Raw genomic sequence first — 21710 nt, forward strand, 5'->3', positions numbered from 1 at the left:
GCGGCGCCCACCTCCGCCACTCCGGATTCAGGGATCTGAACGGGACTCCCTTTCGATTGGCTGAGGGCAACGAGGCCATCGCCTATCCATTCAGAATGGCGCTTGCCTATTTCTCAGGACCCACTGATCCATGTTCAACTGCTGTTCACATGCAACCCTTCTCCACTTTGGCCTTGGAAGTTCTCCTTTGAGTATTTACTACTATCACCAAGATCTGCACCTGCGGCGGCTCTGCCCGGGTCCAGCCCTGGGCTTCAAGACTGACCGCAGCGGCCCTCCTACTAGACGCATAGCGTCCGCGGGGCTGGCGGGGGTGCGGGGGTGACCCCCCCAACATACACGGCTCCCGTCCTCTCTGGACTGCTGGCAATGACCGGGTACAGGCCCGACGATCCAGTGTCATCCATTTTCAGGGGAACGCTTACTAATACAGGGATCATTCAATAAAAAGACTCTAACTCTTAGAAATCAACTTAGTCACTATTTATTGTATTGACATATTTACAAAATAATACAAAGTGAAATACCACTCTAATTCACCATATTACACAAGGGCTGCATACAGGCAAGACAAAGTATATGGAAAACATTTACTTCTGTCTTTGGTATTAGAACTCTACACAAATCTGCAGCATTTAAAGTTTCCAATACAAAGTATTAAACGTAGACAAAGATGTAATTGGTAATGTCATAAAAAGGAGCTCTAATAGCCTCTGCTAGGAAACCCCCAGGCCCATGAAATGCAACAGGAAGACTAAACACCATTTATAAGGAGAGGGTCTATTGACTAAAATAAACAATACATGCTACAATACCATCCACAGGAGTGTTTCTGCTTGTGTGAGGCTGCTCCCTCCGTAACAAAGTTCAGCTGATGGCAACAGACAAAACATTCCCGAGACAGAGTCACAGACAAGACTTTACAGGAACGAATCCATTCCAAGAGTACACTTTGAGGTGTAACTTTACTGTACAGAACATTTTATAAAATACATTTTTGTGATCATTTACACATATACAAAGAATTAAATGGTTTTAGCAAATAATAATTTTTCTAAAACACAATCACAGTTTACATAATTCTGAGGTAAAGATCTTGAATCTATCCTAGATGAAAAGTCCTAGCCCATGAGGGTCTCTAACAGGGGGATGTGTCCACTGAACCTTGAGTTATGGCACCCAAACGGCTTGAGGAGAGGGCAGGCCACACCCGCTTCATTTCAGAGATGATTCAAAATTTCAGAACTGAATGCTCCTGGTTCAGCTCTACTAAGTTAATGCTGCTTCTTTTTTTCCAAACATGAAACACTCTCTGCATCTTGTTATAACACAACTTCTGCTGCGGAGGAAATATTTCATCAGGAAAGGGCCAAGTTAATGTCTTGACTTGACTGCCTTGAATGGGGACTCTGGACCCCAGGAAGAATGTATTTAGGCTCCTCACATAAAAGAGTGATGGCTTGGCAAAACAAATGTACTGCAAGATTCATATTCCCTCGAGTTAATACACTCCCAGGATGGGCTGCAGAGGGGGAGACTCTGAGAGAAGGTGGAAGCCCACAAAAGCCCACTGACCCTCTTTCTGTCCCAGAAATGAATAAAGGACCCAGCTGTGCTTTCCTTCCAAAATCCTTAACAAGGTTGTTTGTGCTCCAAGAAAATGTGGCAAAAAAAAGTGATGTCCCAGATCATCTTTGTGGGGGATGGAAGGGGAGGGGACGGGGAGGTGGATGGGAGGAAAAGGCATGTGTTAATAGATACTGCTGCTATAAAATGACATAAATTATAGCCCTTGATCTGTTTCTGTAAACAATGCCACCTTATTCAGATTATTGGCAACTACTCCTAATATACCTAGCCCACATTCTTTCATAAAGTCAAATACTATATTTCCAAAATAATCCTATGAAATCATGAAGGTTGTGAAGGTTTAATACGAAGACACCCTCTCTTTTATGTGCTTTTTTCACCTTTTATAAAGAAGTTTGCAAATATAATCAGGACATCACATGAATAATTAAATTCCTTCAGGGATATCTCACTTATGAGGCAAACCTGAGCACTGGCCTCATATTTTATAATATCATGAGTAACATCTGAGGGTAAAAGTGTTTGCTGGGCAATGAGTCACCTTGTTGGACAATTTAAGACAAGTAAGGCTAGATCTTTCCAGTAAGCTGCTCAAATGGCAGAACTCCAATTTTTCTTCATGCTGGGAAAATAAAAATTACACTTCTGCTTCTTTGTACCATCAAATAATCTGGTGAATGACATGTGAGAATAAAGCAAAAGTGTATTAAAGATTTCCCGATGACTGGCACTCATGGTATCTGACCAGATGAAGTAAAGGGAAGCATGAACCAATGTGTTTGCAGGGCTCTTCTGGGAAGAACGGCTCTTGGTTTTGCCCTGGTCCCTGACAATGACAGACTGGCAGGCTGTTTCTTGCACAGCTCTAGGCAAGCCATTAATCTGTCAGTACCAGCATCTTTAGAAATCTCAGCATTAAGACTTAGGAGGGGCTAAGGAGGGAGGATGTTGAACAGCCAGAAATGCAGCTTTGTAAACACTTCAGTTAATTCACAATGCTGTGCAGGCTTCTATTTATCCCTTCTCTGAAATTTTTGGTGCAGGGTGCGATGCTGGATTTGAATTTATTCATCCTCTTCCACATACGTGGATGGAAACCAGCCCACCTAAAAAAGAAAAGCAACCAACATAGCAACATGACTTTGTATCTGACACTTCAAAGGATTCTACAAGCAGAGCATTTTGTTTTCATAACACCCCAATTAAACTGGGGTTTTATGTCCATTGCAGGTGAGAAGATTGGTTAGAGTGAATGATCGGAATGGAGGAATAAAATAAACAGTGTTCCAATCCACTAGCACACAAATAAATATGTAAATGAAGTATAATACGGGGGGCTCTGCTGCATAATGATTCCTATTTCTGCTGTAGAACAGAATGAAAAGACAGAGGTACTATGTCCCATTCTTTCCAATTTAGATCAGCAGCTCTTATAGATATTTTGCAATACACATAAAGTTTAGCTCTATGGCTCAGGGTCTAAAAAGAACTGAAATGCTCCTCAACTCTTTTCCAAGCAGGAAGCTGTCCCACTTGCCCAAGTGAATTTTACATATGTCACTATCATATTCATTTCAAATATTTTCAGCGAGTCCCTGGTATCAGCAAAATACAGCACCAGTTTCCAGAGGGCGGGGGCCTGTGGGCTGACAGCTGCAATACAGTATAGAGGCTTCTCCCTGGCACCACAATAGGTGCCAACAACTGCTCGGTCCCCTTCATTCACGTGCACCAGCTTACCCTGCCGTTTACTTCTTTACTTAAGGACCAACTTACCCTGCCGTTTACTTCTCCTCTCCACCAGCCATTTGCACTCATCTTTGTGTAAATCTTCACCACATCTCCCTTCAACAAGGACAACTCTCGCATATCTCTTGCACAGAAGTCATACCGAGCGATGGCAATGCCCAGCACTTTTGGACTTAACACTGTCAAGAAATGACAAGGAGTGAGGGTAGGTTTGCAGTTCGTTAACAACCATAAGAACCTAATCAGATGACTGTTATTGACGCTATCAAATGCACAGTTGTGATTTCATTACAGACCAGCGATAATGGCAGAGGAGTTTGAAAGCAGCAAAATTGCTGTTTCAATTCAATCAGGTGCAGGCAAATTTGCTTCATAAGTTTAAAGAACCATTGTCCTGTTTTTCCATTCTTCATAAGAACTTCAAAGTTAGGACTAGTTTTTATAAAAATGAAACAAAACAGAAAAAACCAAATAAAAAAAACTGGTTAATATCTAAGTATCTAAGGAGATAGATTCTAAAATAATTTCATCATAAATTTCCTATTGATGGCCCAGTAATCTAACTAGCACCTCCAAGGTAAAGCTTTATGATTTTATCCAGTAACTGCTTCCACTAACACTCAAAACAACGAAACAGTTTGCTCTGATGTAAGTCTCCTGTCAAATCTATGTTATCACTTCTGGTTAAGTGGCACTTTCTTCCCTAATGAAGCTTTCTACGTTAAAACTATTTGGGGATAAATTTAGTTATTGTTTTCTATATAATTCACCTATGTGAAGAGGTGTGAATCAGGTCTCACAGAAGGAATACATAAATGCCATCCATATATTTTCTTTCTTTGAAACAAATACTGCCTTACCGAAAAACTTTACTGACGTATCTAATAAAAAATAAGATGTCAGGGTATTCACCTCCTGTGTTCAGAGTTGAGTTCTCTCTTTCTCTCTCTCTGTATGTGTGTGTGTGTGTCTTTAATTTTTGATGGCAGGAGAGGAGCTAACTTTCTCCCTGCCCCTGCTGGCCCTGTTCTGAAAACAAAACTCCATTCCAGTGGTTCATGTTTGTTAGTCTCTAGTGTTTCATAGAACATTTTATATTAACTTCTCTACCTGTTGCTCTTTGGGGTTATAAAGTGTTTTCAATTATATGTTCAGTGATTCTGAGAATCACTCATCAGAGGTTGGTGAAACTTTATAAATCTTAAATGGTAAAGGAACTTAAGTGTAAGAAAAACAGACAAATGGAAAACACCATCCATCTGTATTTTTAACAGTTCCCAGGGCTCAGGCAGCAGAAGTTATGACCCGTGTTACCCTGGAAGAGCCTGCCCACTTGGCCACAGGGATCTCTGACCCATTATTCATGGCTTTGTAATGACAGAAATTTTTTTAGACTCCAGGTGTCCATCATGAGATAAATGAATGGCAATACTGTAGATTTCAGAACTGTAAAGGGAGTAAAAATAGGTCATTTTATTTTACTGTTCAGGACACAAACCACTTTAATAGCTTTCTCACTGAAAACTGTCCCATTACTGGGGCACTACTGTTAGAGTCGGTGCACATAAAAACACCCCTGTGATGGAAAAAACCAATCATCAACTTAACTGTGTGACCTTGCACAGGTCTCTTAACCCCTCAAGGCCACATTTTTTCTCGTCTACGAAATGAAAGGTTTGTACTAGATGACTTGTAAGTTTTTTCTAGTTCTAAATTCTATGATTTTTACTGGGATGTGCAGGTTAATTTTTAAAAATCTATCAGAAAAACAGACTTTATCTAATGTACACCCTAAATGTCATGTAAACAGCCATTAAACTCTCTGGGTAATGACAGAAATCAAGACCAAAATTCCCGCACACAAACTGAAGAACTGCAGAATTCATGGGCGCCAGTCATCTTTTCAAGTAATGTACACTGTATTTTATTTTTATATTTGAAAACAAACTTGGGATTTTAATTCTATTTATTTTCTTCATGAAAATACATAAACATTGGCTTTTTTTCAACTAAACTTTCTGGTCTTCAAGAAAAGTAATGATTTCATAAATTTTCATCCCCCTTTATACTTTCAGCCCCATCCCTCTGCAAACTCTCCCCAACAGATAAATTATAAAATGTCTCATGGCATGAGCACACACACAAACACCAGAGGAGTGAAATGTCATGATGAATAGTGACTTTATGACACAGAAGAGTAAAGTGCATGGTGGTAATGGAACTCGAGGGAGTGTCTGTGAGGAGATGTATCCATATGAGAAGCCATACATGGAACTCAAATATTTTATATGCAAGCAGAAGCAAGTTGAAGAGACAAATAAAAGTAGTAAAGCAGTACCTGACCAGAAAGGAGTGGAAGAAGGGGGAACAAAGCTGTAGTCTGGAGGAGTTACAAAAGAAAAGCCACAGAACAAAGAGGGGTCTTCGAGAAAGAAAGAAAAAGAGAGAAGCAAAAGAGCATTTAGGTATTGGCAAAAATAATCAACACAACAATTTTGTGGTCTGCAATCATGAGAAAACTGTCACATCAAAGTTGGAATACCAAGCTTCATTTTCACCCACTTCTTTCCTATCACCATTTCAAAATGAAGAACAAGTCAAACTTTTACATTTTGATAGACAATAGTATTTTGCAATTCAGAGCTGTCTATCCTTTTATAGGCAAACACAGAGAATACCCACTCTACACTGCCATCTTTGAATCCCATCCATCCATCCATCCAAGGATGGCCAACAATGGCGTCATCCTCTTGAGGTAGTGCCCAATTCCCACTTTGTTACATCAGTGGAAAGGGGTATCCTGTAGATGCTTACTGTAAAGTAATCCTTCACATCAAAACCATTATAAAAAAAAAGCCTGTAAGATGGTATCAACGAAACATGCAGAACCCGTGGAAAAATCAAGAAAATCATTCATACAATTCGTTAGAAATTACCTCCATCCTCCCAACCAAGCATGCACATGCCAGCTTATTTTCAAAAGGAGAAAAGTGCAATTAGAAATGAAAACCACTCTGGCTCTTATAGCTGGAAAAAAGCAAATATATTCTCCAAATTGTAGAGATGTACAAAAAAGCTACATGTATATGGATGCTCTAAAACTTTTCATTTTACTGTTAATACAAGAGCTAATCACACTTATCAAATGGTTTTGAAGTCCTAGATACCATGCTAAAAGTGCCATATTCAGTATTTCACTTAATCATCACAACTCTAAGAGGAAGGTACTAATATTATTTCTCCTTTACATCTGAGAAAAATCTGGAATCAAACCTAAGTGATGTGACTCCAGGGCACCTGCTCTTAGAGACTGTTGGACTACTCTGCAACTGCCGCTCTGCTTCAGGCACCTCCACAGGCAGCTATATAACGTGACCTGCTGATACCATGGTGCCACTGCAACGGAAAAGGAAGGTGTGGTTGTATACTTTCTCCCAGTATTGATTCTCCCCTTCTTTCATGTCTTAGATTATGCATTGGGCTGTGTTTGCCTAGAGAGAAGGCTACATTTCTCAGCCTCCCTTGCAGTTCGGTAGAGCCATACAACCAAGTTCTGGCCAGTGGAATATAAACAACGGTGTCATGAGACAGGTTCAGGGACCTATCCTAAGAATACAGTGGGCACAGGCCTTTGCCTTTCTTTTTGGCTCTTCATTTGGCTCTCTGGAATGTGAAAGCTACTATGTTGGTCCATGAGGAGGAAAGCCTCCCCTTCAGGATGGTGGAGCATGAGCCTGAAGGAACCTGGATCACTAAAGGTTTCCTGGAACAGAGATGACCAGCCCTGCCCTCCAGCCCTGGAGTATTTCCAGGATTTTTTGGGAAAGAGAAATAACTATCTTCTTGAAGCCTATTTAAGGTTTTTGGGTTGCTGTTACTTGTACCATGGCCTAATCTGAACTGTGACAAAAAGTTTTCTACAGCCAAGGATGAGGTAAAAGTGAGCTAAGACAACTGGGAATGAATTCACATCATCTTCCAATATATTCTGCCTCTCTTCAGGTAACTGCTTGACTTGACAGCCACAGAATTCTTCCAAAGTTAACATTCTTGTCATGAAAGGGTCCTAAGGATATCTGTGGATAGCAGGGACTTATTAAGGAGATTCCCAGACACCACCCAAGCAGACTGGCCAAGAGAATTGGAGGGAGTTTAGTTATTCTTAGAATCAACGGCCTTGGAGCCCTCATATACACACTGATGCATTCATGACAGACTTTTCTCATGAATGGCCTCACGTTTACTTTTCACCTACCACGAAGTATACTCTTGTTGATAATCAAAGTCCTTTTCTATTCCATTGCACATTCTGCAGTACATTTATTATTTTTAAGTATACTGATACATGCCATTACAACTAATTTTTATAATCAGCCAAAGTCATTTTCAGTCATGCAGTAGAAATGGTACATTTTCATTTTCTTGAGATCATAATACACTGTTAGAGGATAGGATGCCACCTCCATTTTAATGAGCAAATGATACATCTAACTCTATTACTGGCAGAAAATCTGGTGCTAAGATTCCTATCCCATGTCTGTGAAAACTGTAGTTAGAAGCCCTCATTCTAACATTCTAAACATTACTTCTGTCGGGCATTAGAATTTTCTCCTTGGACTGTTTTCTTTTCTTTCTTTTGAGATGGAGTTTCCCTCTGTCACCCAGTTTGGAGTGCAGTTGAGTGATCTTGGCTCACTGCAAGCTCCTCCTCCCGGGTTAACGCCATTCTCCTGCCTCAGCCTCCCGAGTAGCTGGGACTGTTTTCTAAGTGTCCATCCTTGTGTGTGTCTCTCTCTGGGACTATTTTATCCATAAATAAATAAAACACTATATTTCTCCAAAATTTCCAAAGAAGGTAATTTACACCAAGAGTCTGGAATATAACAAGAGATAAGTTAGCTCTAGAAGACAGAAATGATAAGCCACTGAAAACACAGTTAAATGCAAATTACATAATTTCAACAATAGGTAGATAAATTAGATAAGATAACCTATCTGTAATCTTAAAACATCTAATATTCCTGAAGGAATATGGGTAGTGCTTCACCAAAGGACTTGAATCTCTGTTTCAATTACAGAATATCAGGGTGCTAGCCCTCTCTCTTATCTAACTCTAAAAGCCTTATCATCATTTGCATTCCTATCAAGTAGCTAGAATTAGAATCCTCTTAAATCTTATCTAAAATATTATAATTCCATCCAAACAGCAGTTAGCCCTCACAGTTAGGCTTTGGCCCCGCTGCTGTCTTCACTTAAACTAATTTTTTCCCTGATGAATGCAGGAGATTCTTGGATATGACTTGGCTTCTCACCTGAATTTCAGTCAATGGCTTCAACTGTTTTCATGACACTACTACGAAGACTAGCTTTTACGTCTCATTGAATGTGTCTGAAACCAAATTCCTCATCTTCTTCCCTGTGATCTAGCTCAAACTCCCATGTTTCCCCTTGGCAAGAACTCCCCTGCACTACCCTTGCAAAGTTAGTACATCGTTCAGCCCTCCCTAACCCCTTTCTAAGTAAAGTGCTTTCTTCCTCTGCAATATGAAGTTAATCTTCAGTACTTTTCAGCTGCACCATCCCAATTCAGGTATCTGTATCATTCCTACCGTCAGAAAACTGTCAGCCAAATGATCTTCTTGCTTCTGGCTTTCTTTCTCTTCTGTTCTAAATACTGCCTCACAGCAACTCACCTTTGATGTAGAGTCCATCATGCTATTTATTAAATTAGGAAATCCAAACCCTTGGCCTGAATTTCATAACAATTCATAATCCGGCCACTCTTGCCTAATGAAATTTGCATACATTTCCACATGTGTTCTCTTTACCCAGACCAGCTTCCTACTACCTCCTGAGGCCCTCAGCTACATCTCCAACTCCAAATATCTGCTCATTCTGGAATGCTGCTCCTTCCCTGGCCTCTGCTAACCTTAACTTCCCTGTCTCAAAAGTTCAGCCCAGACCCCTCCCAGGAGCCTTCCCTGACAATCCAGACAACACTCTGGCCTCTTCTTTGACCTTTCCTAGCCCTCTGGTAGGCATTTGCATCATGGCACTTCATGGCTCTGATATTTAATTACTGTAGGTTCTGTGTTGTATCCCCAATTAGATGATGATTCTGGAGGGCAGGGACCAGTTCTTATATGCTTCTGTATCCTCCACAGGATCAGGTCCAGTGCTAAGCGACTGAGGCTGCTGAATGGACAAGTATCTCAGCAGGGTATTTAATTTTGCAAGTTCCTTATGTCTCCTCCTTCCATTCCTTTAGCTCATCATCTGCTCACTTAAACTGCTCCATAAGACTTCCAACAAAGGCCAGCAAAACACAAAGGAAAGAGCGAAATATGTTCAGGTCCTATTCCCCAGGCTTCCTGAGAGTCACAATCTATCAGTGATATTCCTACAATAACTATTTTTTTTTTTCTGAGATGCTGAACATCTATTAACTACTGTATGTCTCACGGCATTAACTATACTCTATGCCTGAGGAATCTTCTTAGGAGTAAAAGGTTAATCAGTTTCTCCTGCCACCCAGTGTATAGCTCTCAGCCAAACATTTTAAGGATTGGTAGGGATCTTTCTACTTTTCTACACACTGTAGCGTGACTTATTGTTGTCACTCTTCCTATATATCAATGGTAACTGCCTTTGGGTCCTTAGTTCCTTTGAGCTGGGAAAACAGCATTTGAATGCCTGGCACCTACTGAGACAAGAGTAAAAGATAACATGTTTCTCCAGGAAAGTATGGATTTAAACTCAGATGCAAGCAATATCAGAATAAGGTATTTGATAAAAATATTTTTAGAATGATTTAACCTGTAGAATATATTTCCATCCATACTGATAATATATCCATGTGTTTCTATATATACAGATGCATGGCTTCATCATCAAACTCCTCCTACAATACCAAGAAACTTCTAAAGCAAAAATTATTGGTAGGTGCATGTCCTGGAATAGAATTAAAAAGAGCTCAGTAACACTGACATTTAAATGTGGATGTTGAGGTGATTATCACCCTCCTAGACTTTCCATTCACTGACTAACATTACAGATAACCTACCTGCATCATGTTATTCTGGAAGCTTCTTGAGAGAACCCTTTTATGCACATCAGCATCCACTTAGATAATATTATACCAATACTGTGACCTTTTTCAATAGGTAATCATTTGCAAACTGGATGCTTCATTTAAGGGCCTAACTTTCCCCCTTTTACAAACACTTTCAACTCCATATTAGCACAGACAAGGGAGGACACCTTGCTTAGAGAGACCATCATACTTAGGTAGGTATCTGGTTATTTTGCATGTGTATGACACCTGGCTCTCAATTGAGCTAACATTCATGGGGCATTATTAGCAAATGCCTCAGTGGCTCATAATTTAGTGACTTAATGTTTCCAATGTTTGCTTAACTTAAGCAAAACCTGTAGTACTCACATTACCTAATATGAACAGAAGTTATCTGTTAAATAAATAAACTGGGAATAGAAGTTATCAGCACAGCCATAATAACTGATTGGCAAATCATTAGTGGTTATTATTCAGTTCTGAGATCTGATTGAGAAGATAAAGCCACAAAACACAGAAGAACGTCAATTAAAAAGAAAAAGAACACAGTGTTTATGGTAGGATAAAAAATACTAGTGACTGGATATTTGATGCCTATACTCTTGTTGCCAAGGCTAAGGACTGCTTTAAAGTATTATGTTCTGCCTTGATCGTGCTATTAATGTTCATGAGCAAATGAAAATTTACTCAGTTTTCAGTAATATTTGAAATTTTTACACATTGGAAACCAACCTCAATCAGCACTCTTCCTTCAGGTACTAGTTATCAAATCCTAAGTATTTTTGAACCAACAATTATCCATTACACGTATCAGAGAACATTACCCTAAGCTATTTGCTAAGTATTCTCTGCCATAGACATTCCTCAACACTCAGTTTTTAGTTGTAACAAGCACATGTGTTCTCACTCACTTCGGTAACAAAAAGTTGTTAGTAAGAATATGAGAAGACTGGGCCAACGGTACCGTCAACACAGTGATCACTTGCGTTTGCTGCCCAGCAGTGGCCCTAGATGTTTTCCTGAAGAACTGTACTCCTAAGTGGGATGCTTTGATGAGCAGTCTAGGAGGTTCTTTTTACCAAGATTGTCTACAGATGGCCTAACAGCAGAGAACATGCTGAGAATTTAATGAATGCTTAATTTAAATTTGTGATCCTTACCCTGGTTTTATTTTAGAACTCAGGCATATTGTTTTAGATGGCCTGCAAAATTCATAGACAGAGTATCAACTAACTGCTGGCCAATCTCTCCCAAACAAAATGACCTAAAACCCCGTTGTTTAGTGCTTATTGTATATTTTATATATTGTCACTGAAAAAAACTAGGAACAATTTAGATTAATTTCATTTAATTGAATGGTAAGTTGACAAATTTCTGTTAACCCAAAATCCAAAGCTGTAACAAGGAAAACTTATGTCTAGGATTATTGTAAAAAATAAACCACTACTTAGTATTCAATGCTACAGAGTATAAACATATAAAGCTATTAACAAGAAAACAAAGTAAGTGTAAGGTTTTTCTTATTACTATGGGAAACTGCCTACGGATTTCAGATTATTCATATGCATATGGTTTATCAAGATGTTAATTCTAAATCCACATTTAAAAAATATTTGGCAGACGTTTATTATACGGCTAATGTGCCAAAGACTGTGCTAAGATATTACAGGAGATACAATGATAGGTAGAGCCTCTGACACCAAAGGAGCTCAGAAATTAGTGAAGAGATAGACACAGAAATTATGTAGAGATATGGAAATGATTCATTTTGGATTGAGAATGCTATGATTAGACTTTAGGCTCTACTGGAGCCCTCAACACAAAACAAAACCTTCCAAACTCCAGTTGCTCAGGGCAAAATCCTTAGAGTTATTCTTAGGTCTTCTCTTACTATTATACATCACATCTGATGTGTCATAATATCCTTTTGGATCACCCTCAAAATATAAATATAGTCACCTATATGGCTACGCACTGTTCCAGGTCACTATCATTACTTAACCTTGATTGCTGTATGGGCCTAACTGGTCTTCCTGCGCCTACCTTGTCATCTCTTTTTCACGGTCTTTTCTATAATACAGAAGCTAGAATAATCCTATTAAAACTTTAAAGGCAGACCATGTTTCTCCTTTGCTTAAATCCCTCCAATGGTTTCCTGTTTCTTAAAGAGTAAAAGCTTTAAGGCCTTAAGTGATCTGGCCTCACTTATCCCTTGAATCTCATCTCCAGCTACTCTTCCTCTTGGTCCTTCTGCTCTGGCCACATTGCCCAGTCAGACATACCCCTTCCTTAGCACTGGCAATTCTCTCTTTTACCTCCTCGAGTCTTGACTCAAATGCAACCTTCACAATGAGGCCTGCTGTCATGTCCTATAAAATAGTCATGGATCCACACCACTAGTGCCATGTGATGCTGACAGAAACAGAGCTTATTGTGGCAACAACACACAAGCAGAGAAGTAGGTAGAGTGCCTGCAATCTCCCAAACTCCCATTGTCCTACTGCTGAGGTGAGGCACAAATGCTCTGCACACACTGTGGTTACAGTTTCAGCATCCTGCTCTATGTATTGACTGGATATTTATGCAAGCTAATAATAACAGAAGCTTCCTGGTCACACAAGTGGCCTGTTAGAAAGGGGAGCTTCTAGAGCCAGTGGCTGGTGTCAGCCTGCTCTACCATTGAACTAACTCAGAAGTGATGAACGAGCTTTCTGCTATGCTACCAGAAAGAGGGAAAATGAGACTATAGTTTTATTCACCCAACCAGCCAGTTAAAAATTGTAAGCCATCTCTCAGCACTCATGAGTACCACTCCTTTGGTAGGGTTTCTTTTTCCCAGAGCACTCAGTAATGTTTAACATAATACATTTAATTATTTTTCTAAATCCATTAGCTACCTTCCCTACTGGCAAGTGGAATCTCCATAAGGGCAGGGAATTTTATCCATGCTATTCACTGCTGTATTTTAACAGTGCCTGCCCTGAAGTAGGCTCTCAATTAAGATTTGTTGAATGAATGCATTAATGAATAATGAATGAATGAATGTGGGGAACTATGGAGGAGGTTAATGGTGAGGATGCAACAACTAAAGAATAAACGAGGAAAGAAGTGCTTGGATTCAATTCAAACATGTAGCACTGTACCCTTTGAGGAGGAAGGAGAAAGGGAAGGGTGGAAATGAACTGGGGAAGAATGAGTTTTGAATAAAGAAAAACCTGAGCCAATGAGTCAGGCAATATTGAAATTTTTGTGCCCAGTCTGACAAATTGGAGTGCATTTGTCAGAGGATGGTGAAGATGGTGAGAGATTGACAACCATTTATATGATGAGGAATTGATTAATTATTTTAGAAAAGAAAAGAAAAGGAAGGAATGACGAGGTAGGAAGGAAGCATGGGGAAGGGGAAAGAACATACCAGATGAAAGGTTATCATGAGAAGGAGAGTATATAGTATATTTATTTTGAATATACATTATTTTATAGTATATTTGGGGTTACCTTAGTAGGAAGAATATATATTTATTTTGAACTAATCATAGCAAATAGCTATAGTAAATCAAATTTCTAGATCAATATAATAAAAAAAACTTAATTTTGCTCAGAAAATAGGGTGTTTTGTGTGGTATGGTACATAAAATCCCCTGAGTGTTCAAGCAAAGCCTGATGATGACTTCTCAGGAGTGTTATAGAACATACTTGTTTAGAAAAACCTGTATTAGGGCTAATGGGGATGGTAACTTTGAAGTGCCTAGACACAAGAAGAGTTTCTCTGGCATTCCTAGCTATTATTCAGATGTTAAGCTATATTGTATATAACACTTGAGACGTGTGTGTGATAGAGTATTTAGTGCAAGCAGAGGCTCAACAAATGTTGAATGCACGAAGCAATGAATGAAAGTATGACTTAATGAAAGGAAACCCTAGCTGAATATGTAGTCAGCTTATTAATGCTATTAAGAGCAAAAGAGTTGCAGAGTTAAAACCTACTATCTTATGCAGATTTGGGATTCAGCAGAGAAAGTCAAATATCAGTCAATATCAGGAAAAAGAGAGATATCAGCATTGATCCTCATAACTAGGATCCTGGTTAAATTTTTAGGAAGAAAAAATGGGAATTTCTCCCAATTTAGATGAATTTCTGTTCGTTTTTCAAGCAAGAGACTAGTAAAACCAAATTCTTGGATCAGGGCTGCTATATGAAAGCACTATGGTAAATTAGGGAATGTTACATATATTAACTGCATTGAGACCAGTTACGTATGTATGTGTGTGTATGTATGTATGTATGTATGTATTTTTGATATCGAGTCTTCCTCTGTTGCCCAGGCTGGAGGGCAGTGGTGCCATCTTGGCTCACTACAACCTCCTCCTCCTGGCTTCAAGCAATTCTTTTGCCTCAGCCTCCAGAGTAGCTGGGATTACAGATGCTGGCCACCACAACTGGCTAATTTTTGTATTCTTAGTAAAGACGGGGTTTCACCATGTTGGCCAGGCAGGTTTCAAACTCCTAACCTCAAATGATCTACCTGTTTCGGCCTCTCAAAGTGCTGGGGATTACAGGCATGAGCCACTGAGCCTGGCCGAGATCAGTTTTCAATTTAGAAGATGAGGGCATATGAGACAGTATAAAAGTATTAATGAACAGTATAAAAGATGAGAAATTCTAAGATCGTAAGTACTGCTTCTGAGCCTTGAAACATTTAAAAGATAGCACTGAATGAGGTATCTGAATCTGTAGAATTTACACCCGTAAGCCATATTCTGAAGGGATCCTGGATACCGGTTGCTAACTTTTAAAGCCATCAGGCTCAGAATAAAAATGTCTTAGAGTAGCTGGTAAAGATCCTGAAGTAAGTAAGTAAAAAAAGAGAAGCCCAGCATCACTTACTAATGAAGATGTACAATTGCAGTTGATCAGTTGCTCAAGAACTGTAAATTCTGTGGACACCACAGACATACTGAGAGAGAAGAATATAAAAATGTCAGCAATATGTTATAACTAACTTAGTCCATAGAATAGTGTGTATACTGGAAGAGCGGGGCCAAGCCCCAGGAAACAGAAGTAAAAACCAAAGTATTAGGGAAAAGGAGAAGGACTTTATAAATATACTTAAAATTGTCAAATGAGGCTAATGTAACACTTCACACTGGGTGACAGTATTGGAAGTGGTAGCAGGAGCAGCAATAGTAATAGCAGGAGCAAAACACATAGCACTTCCCACATGTGAGACACTATTCTCAGTATTTCACACCTACTAACTCTTTTAAGGCTCCTAACATGAGCATTAAACACTACGAGACAGTGTTGCATGATGAAATAAACTGGGGAAAACTCTAGATAAACTGTCACTTTCCTAGAAGGGAATATATCATACTAGCAGCATTTCTCATATAACTGTTTGACAAAAGATATATTTTCATGGTACTTGTCACAGGGCTAGAGATTCCTGGAATACTCCACTGGAGATATTGATCTAATATATGTAAAAGGGGTTTGAAAAGTAAGAGTGTCCTGCTAATCATCAAATTATTGAATTTCAGAATTCTTAGGTACTCTTATTCCATATCAAATATTTAATACAATATTTCAGACAAATGGCCATGCAAGTATTGTTTAGGAGCCTGCACTGGCAGGAAGTGCAGTCTCTCAGAAAGATAAGGCATTTCACCACAGAAAAGCGATACAATTCACTGAAAACACTTTTTTTTTTGTATTAAGGTAGTGTTTTTCTTTTATAAATCCTATTCACTGACTGCCTGACTGCTCTAATAATGTAGAGTCCCCTTATAACTCCAAGTTACAAAAAGGACAAAAAGAAAAATTAGAATAAGGATGGAACATTTTAGAGAAAAGTTTAAAATTAATACAACGAAATTGCAGCAGGTCAAATGGTGGCCCTTCAAAAAGGTATGCCCACCCAGAACCTGTGAACCTGTGAATGTGGTTTTATTTGAAACAGGGGTCTTTGCAGATGTAATTCAGTTAAGGATCTCAAAATGAGATCAAGCTGTATTTGGGTGGACCCTAAATCCAATGACAAGTGTCCATAAGAGAAAAGAAGGGACAATGATACACAGAGAAGGTGACATGAAGACAAGCAGAGACTGGAGCAGTGCATCTATAAACCAAGCCGTGTCAAGGATTGACACTAGAAACTGGGAGAGGAGCCTGGGAGGGATTCTCCCTCAGAGTCTCCAGAAAGAATTAGCCCTGCTAACACTTTGATTTTCAACTCCTGACCTCCAGAAGGGTGACAGAGTAAATTTCTGTTGTTTTAAGCCACTCAGTTTATGGTAATTTTATAGTAGTTCTAGGAAACTAATATAATGAGATTAAAACAAATATTTAAATTACTGGAATAAAATTAGATCATATCAAACCCAATTGCAAAATGACTGAGGAAAAGATGACAAAAAACTGAGGATACAATAAAATCAGAAAATAAAGGCAGATGAATATGGGAATGCTGAATTAAAAGGACAACGGAGAAACTAAGTTAAGTGGATGTTTGGGAACCTGTATGAAGGAGATAATAAATATTGTCTCCATTATATTGTAACATAACTAATAAATAGTAGTTAAGGAATTATTAGGATGTTTAAGGAATTATCAGGAATAAGAATGCTACTTTATGTTCTACTGAGTTAAATAAATATGACACAAATTATCCAAGTTTCTGTTTCTGCCCAAAATACAGACTAAAAATGAAGGATAAGCATGTTGTTGGATGGTGAATAGAATAATGGGGACAGTGGGTGGCAGGAAAGAGACCCCACCCAGAGAGGCAGCCTAGGCTCTGTTCTGGCTTCTACTTCTTCCTGCAAGGTCAACCTTATAGCTCCAATGACAAAAGTAGCCTTCGTCAATCTTTGAAGAATTTCTACACTATTTGTCACCACACTGAAAGGAACATGCTGATTTACATATTGCTTTCAAACTCACCCATATTCCCATGCTTTTCCAGTATCAACTTACCACTCTAGTATCTGCTGTGTCCCCTGTGAACCTTAGACTCCGACTTCACTTATTTAGCCCCTTCTGAGGCTACTTCATGCCAGGCATGTGCAAAAGTACAACTGAAAATGACAAGCCAAGGGTCCTGGCTCCTAGGGCTCCAGAGAACAATGCACCAGAAGAAATTAAGCCTATATACAAATGCCTATAATTCTCACATCACTATACTCTATGTGAACTATGAAATGAAGTACTAATGATTCATCAAATTCTACCTTCAATCCAGACTACTCTCCTTAGTGCCAGCTGCATCCTGAATCATTGAATATCTGCAGGTATCTAAACACTGCAAAACTGAATATATTACCTTTTCTCTTAAATCTGTTCTTTCTCTTCTGTTTCCTGGTTTGTCAATGGTTTTATCACTTGCCACTTGTCCAAAGCAAATACTTATGTACCATAATTGTGCTAATTTGATTTCAAATCCTTTGTCCAATCAACTCAACCTCTAAGATATATGCAAACCTGCCACTGTCCTTCTCTACTGTCACTATGCAACTCATGCCCAAAGCATGCTTATTCCTCTCATGGACATCTGCAATAGCCTCCTAACTCATCTCCCCTCTGTGCATGCCTCCCTCCAGGCCACTCCTCAGGAGCAGTCAGTGGTCTTTCAAAACAATGTAAATTAGTTCATGTCATTTTCTGTCTGTAACACTTCAATACTTTCCTGCTGCAAATATCAGAATCCACTCACTATACTCCCAACACATTGGTCCTTTTTCAGTTCCTTAAACATACAAAGTTCTCCACTGCTTATGAGCCTTCACACAAGTGACCTCTTCGCTATGCAGGTTCCCTATTGGCTACCACCCCACACCCTGACAGCTCTCATAGATCCTTTAAGTTTAGTCTGACTGTCACTTCTTCAAAAAGTCCTTCTCTGACCCTACAGGCTAAATGGTCTTGCTCCCATTTCCTTGTACTTATGCTTCAGCTTCATAAAGATGATCAAAATTGTGATTATTGAAGGCGTTTGTTTTTGTCTGTTCTTGTTCACCAGATTGTGAATCTTATTCACTATTATAATTTCAGTATCTAGCACAGGGCCTAGCATATGCTAAGTATTGAAAATATTTGCAGGATAGAGGGATGAATGAATGAATGAATGAAGGAAGGAAGGAAGGAAGGAAGGAAGGAAGGAAGGAAGGAAGGAAGGAAGCAGATCCAATGAGGTCCCAGGTAAGGAACAGATGGCTTCATATATGATCTGTTCAAGACATTTCTCAAAAGAAGACATGCATACAGCCAACAGACACATGAAAAAATGCTCATCATCACTGGCCATCAGAGAAATGCAAATCAAAACCACAATGAGATACCATCTCACACCAGTTAGAATGGCAATCATTCAAAAGTCAGGAAACAACAGGTGCTGGAGAGGATGTGGAGAAATAGGAACACTTTTACACTGTTGGTGGGACTGTAAACTAGTTCAACCATTATGGAAAACAGTATGGCGATTCCTCAAGGATCTAGAACTAGAAGTACCATATGACCCAGCCATCCCATTACTGGGTATATACCCAAAGGATTATAAATCATGCTGCTATAAAGACACATGCACACGTATGTTTATTGTGGCACTATTCACAATAGCAAAGACTTGGAATCAATCCAAATGTCCATCAGTGACAGACTGGATTAAGAAAATGTGGCACATATACACCATGGAATACTATGCAGCCATAAAAAAGGATGAGTTTGTGTCCTTTGTATGGACATGGATGCAGCTGGAAACCATCATTCTCAGCAAACTATCACAAGAACAGAAAACCAAACACCGCATGTTCTCACTCACAGGTGGGAACTGAACAATGAGATCACTTGGACTCGGGAAGGGGAACATCACACATCGGGGTCTATCATGGGGAGGGGGAGGGGGGAGGGATTGCATGGGGAGTTATACTTGATGTAAATGATGAGTTGATGGGTGCTGACGAATTGATGGGTGCAGCACACCAACATGGCACAAATATACATATGTAACAAACCTGCACGTTATGCACATGTACCCTAGAACTTAAAGTATAATAATAATAAAAAAACAAAAATACCCAAAAAAAACCAAATATGATCTGTTCAGTATAGGCTAGTGTTCCACATGTCCTGAAATTAACAGACCAGACCCTTCTATGTCTGAAGCAGGCAAAAGAAGGACACTATCACTACCCACCAATTCTTCAGATACAGCCAGCAAACGGGATCATCTCCACAACTGAAAACTTCTATTCTGAAATATTTCAGACTTAAAATAGCAAGGATAACAAAAGGAATTCCCACATATTTTTCATTCAGACTGCCCAAATGTTAACAATTTATGATGTTTGCTTTATCAATCTATGTATTTTTCCTGAGCCACTTGAGAATAAATTGCAGACATAATGCCCCTTATTGCTAAATACTCAGCACATATTCCCTAAAAACAGAGATATTCTCTTCTCTTGTATAACCACAGTACAATTATCAAAAGCAGAAAATTGCTTTGATGTGCTATTTCTTAAGAGAATTTATTCAAAATTTGCCAATTGTATCACATCTTTTATAGCAACATATATACACATTTTATAACATATACAAAATATATGTTACTATACACACACGTGTGTGTGTATATATATACGTATCTTCTCAACCCCTGTTCTAGGATTCAGTCCAAACCATGTTATATGTAGTTGTCATATCTGTTGGTCTCCTTTAATCTGAAACAGTTCCTCAGACTTTCTTTTTCTTTAATGACATTGAAATTTTTAAAATATAGACCAATTATTTTGCAGAATGTCTTTTAGTTTGGAATTGTCTGACGTTTCCTCAGGATTAGATTCCACTTACGCTTTTTGGGGACAATAATACCACCAAAGTGTTGGCGTGTCCTACTGGGAGCATTATATTAGGAGGTACATGATATTTATTTGTCCCATTATTAGTGACGTTAACTTTGATCACTTGGTTATTACTATTACTCTTTTGTAATTAATAAGTTCTTACAGAAGACACTTGGATATTATATAAATACAGCGACAGCCATTTTAAAAAATTACCCAACTCTGCGGCCCAACAAATTCTCTACAAATAAAAACTAGGCAAAATATTTAAGTTCCGCTTATGGGTCACAAATAGCTAACCATACAACTTTTCCTGATGCATCAATCTGCTAACATTACCTTACCTGCTTCTCTCATGCACACAAAGGAAAAAAACCTAAGATGCTATTTTTAAAAGAACATTATAAAACCTCTAATCTCATTCCTCATTCATGAGATGAGAAAGCTAAGGCCCAGACAGGCTAAGTGACTTGCCTAAGGTCAGACAGCTACTCTGGCAGACCTGAAAATAATTAAGTGTTCATTGGAGAGCAAGAAAGGCAAAAGTCAATTTAATGCCCTACAAATATGCAAGCCCTACAGGTAAACCTAAAGCAATCTAAGGCAGGTTTGAGATGACCATTTTGGAAAATAATGGGATTTTTACAAAGATCTGCAGAACAACTTTCACAGAGTCACTGAAGTTTCTAGGGGAAGCCCAATAGCTCCCTGCTATGCCTTGAGTTCTCCCTTTGTTCTTTTTCTTTCTCTCTTTTCTTCTCAGTTAGAAATGTTCTTAAGTCATTCCAAAGACAAAGATAAAATCCCATCTCTCTGGGAGACAGGCTGAGAGATGGCCTACAATGGGCTCCTAACTTTAAAATGTTATGCTCCTTGCCCAATACTTTGGACACTTGCTTAATTCTAATCAGCATCTTTTTAAATGTTATTTTGCATTTGCATAAGATAGTCCTGTCATAATCTTATCACATTGTACATACTTGAAAAAATAATTGGTAAACATTCTAAGGACATTCTAACCTAGAGTAGGCCAAAAGTAAGTGGCCTCTACAGTGTCCTGGGGCTTTCTTTTCCAAGGTGACTAGATTATTTAAAAATAGTAAGAATAAAAAACAGCAGGTTTCAGGAGTTGAAGTTCTATTCTCAACCTCTACTCAGAACACAGAATGGTTCCAAGCTTTACCTTGCCTGCTCTGTATCCTCCAAGGCCTTTTAGAAGTAATGGAGATGCCATTTCTGTCCAACCCAGTATCCCAAGGTAATACTGCTTGGTGAATGTTATTTTTAGATGATAGCAGCATACCTAAAGCTATGAACCAAAAGTAAGCAATATGAAGACATCTTGCACAATCTTTCTATATACAAACATGTCACTTCCTGGGATGTATAAAATGCATAAAAACAGAAGCAGTCTTTCTTTAAGGGTGAACTTTTATCAAGTCTTGGTATAAAAATAAGC

The 21710-nt window shown here is 38.9% G+C and overlaps 1 protein-coding gene across 4 annotated transcripts in view; it reads right to left on the reverse strand.

Moving 5' to 3' along the window:
* Positions 1 to 468: 468 nt before the first annotated feature.
* VAV3 (vav 3 guanine nucleotide exchange factor) overlaps positions 469 to 21710 on the reverse strand; it is a 424388-nt gene continuing 403146 nt past the window's right edge. For 3 of the 4 annotated variants that reach the window (XM_011935219.1, XM_011935220.1, XM_011935221.1), the window contains 2 exons: positions 3367 to 3518; positions 469 to 2696 (listed from right to left, as the gene is read on the reverse strand). In XM_011935219.1, the coding sequence (XP_011790609.1) occupies positions 2655 to 2696; positions 3367 to 3518 (194 nt within the window). In that variant the 3' untranslated portion in view covers positions 469 to 2654. Of the gene's footprint in view, positions 2697 to 3366; positions 3519 to 5677; positions 5762 to 21710 lie in introns of all 4 variants that reach the window. The other variant, XM_011935218.1, reaches the window with a different exon arrangement.

This window comes from Colobus angolensis, unplaced genomic scaffold, assembly GCF_000951035.1.
Source record: "Colobus angolensis palliatus isolate OR3802 unplaced genomic scaffold, Cang.pa_1.0 Scaffold141, whole genome shotgun sequence".
NCBI lineage: Eukaryota > Metazoa > Chordata > Mammalia > Primates > Cercopithecidae > Colobus > Colobus angolensis.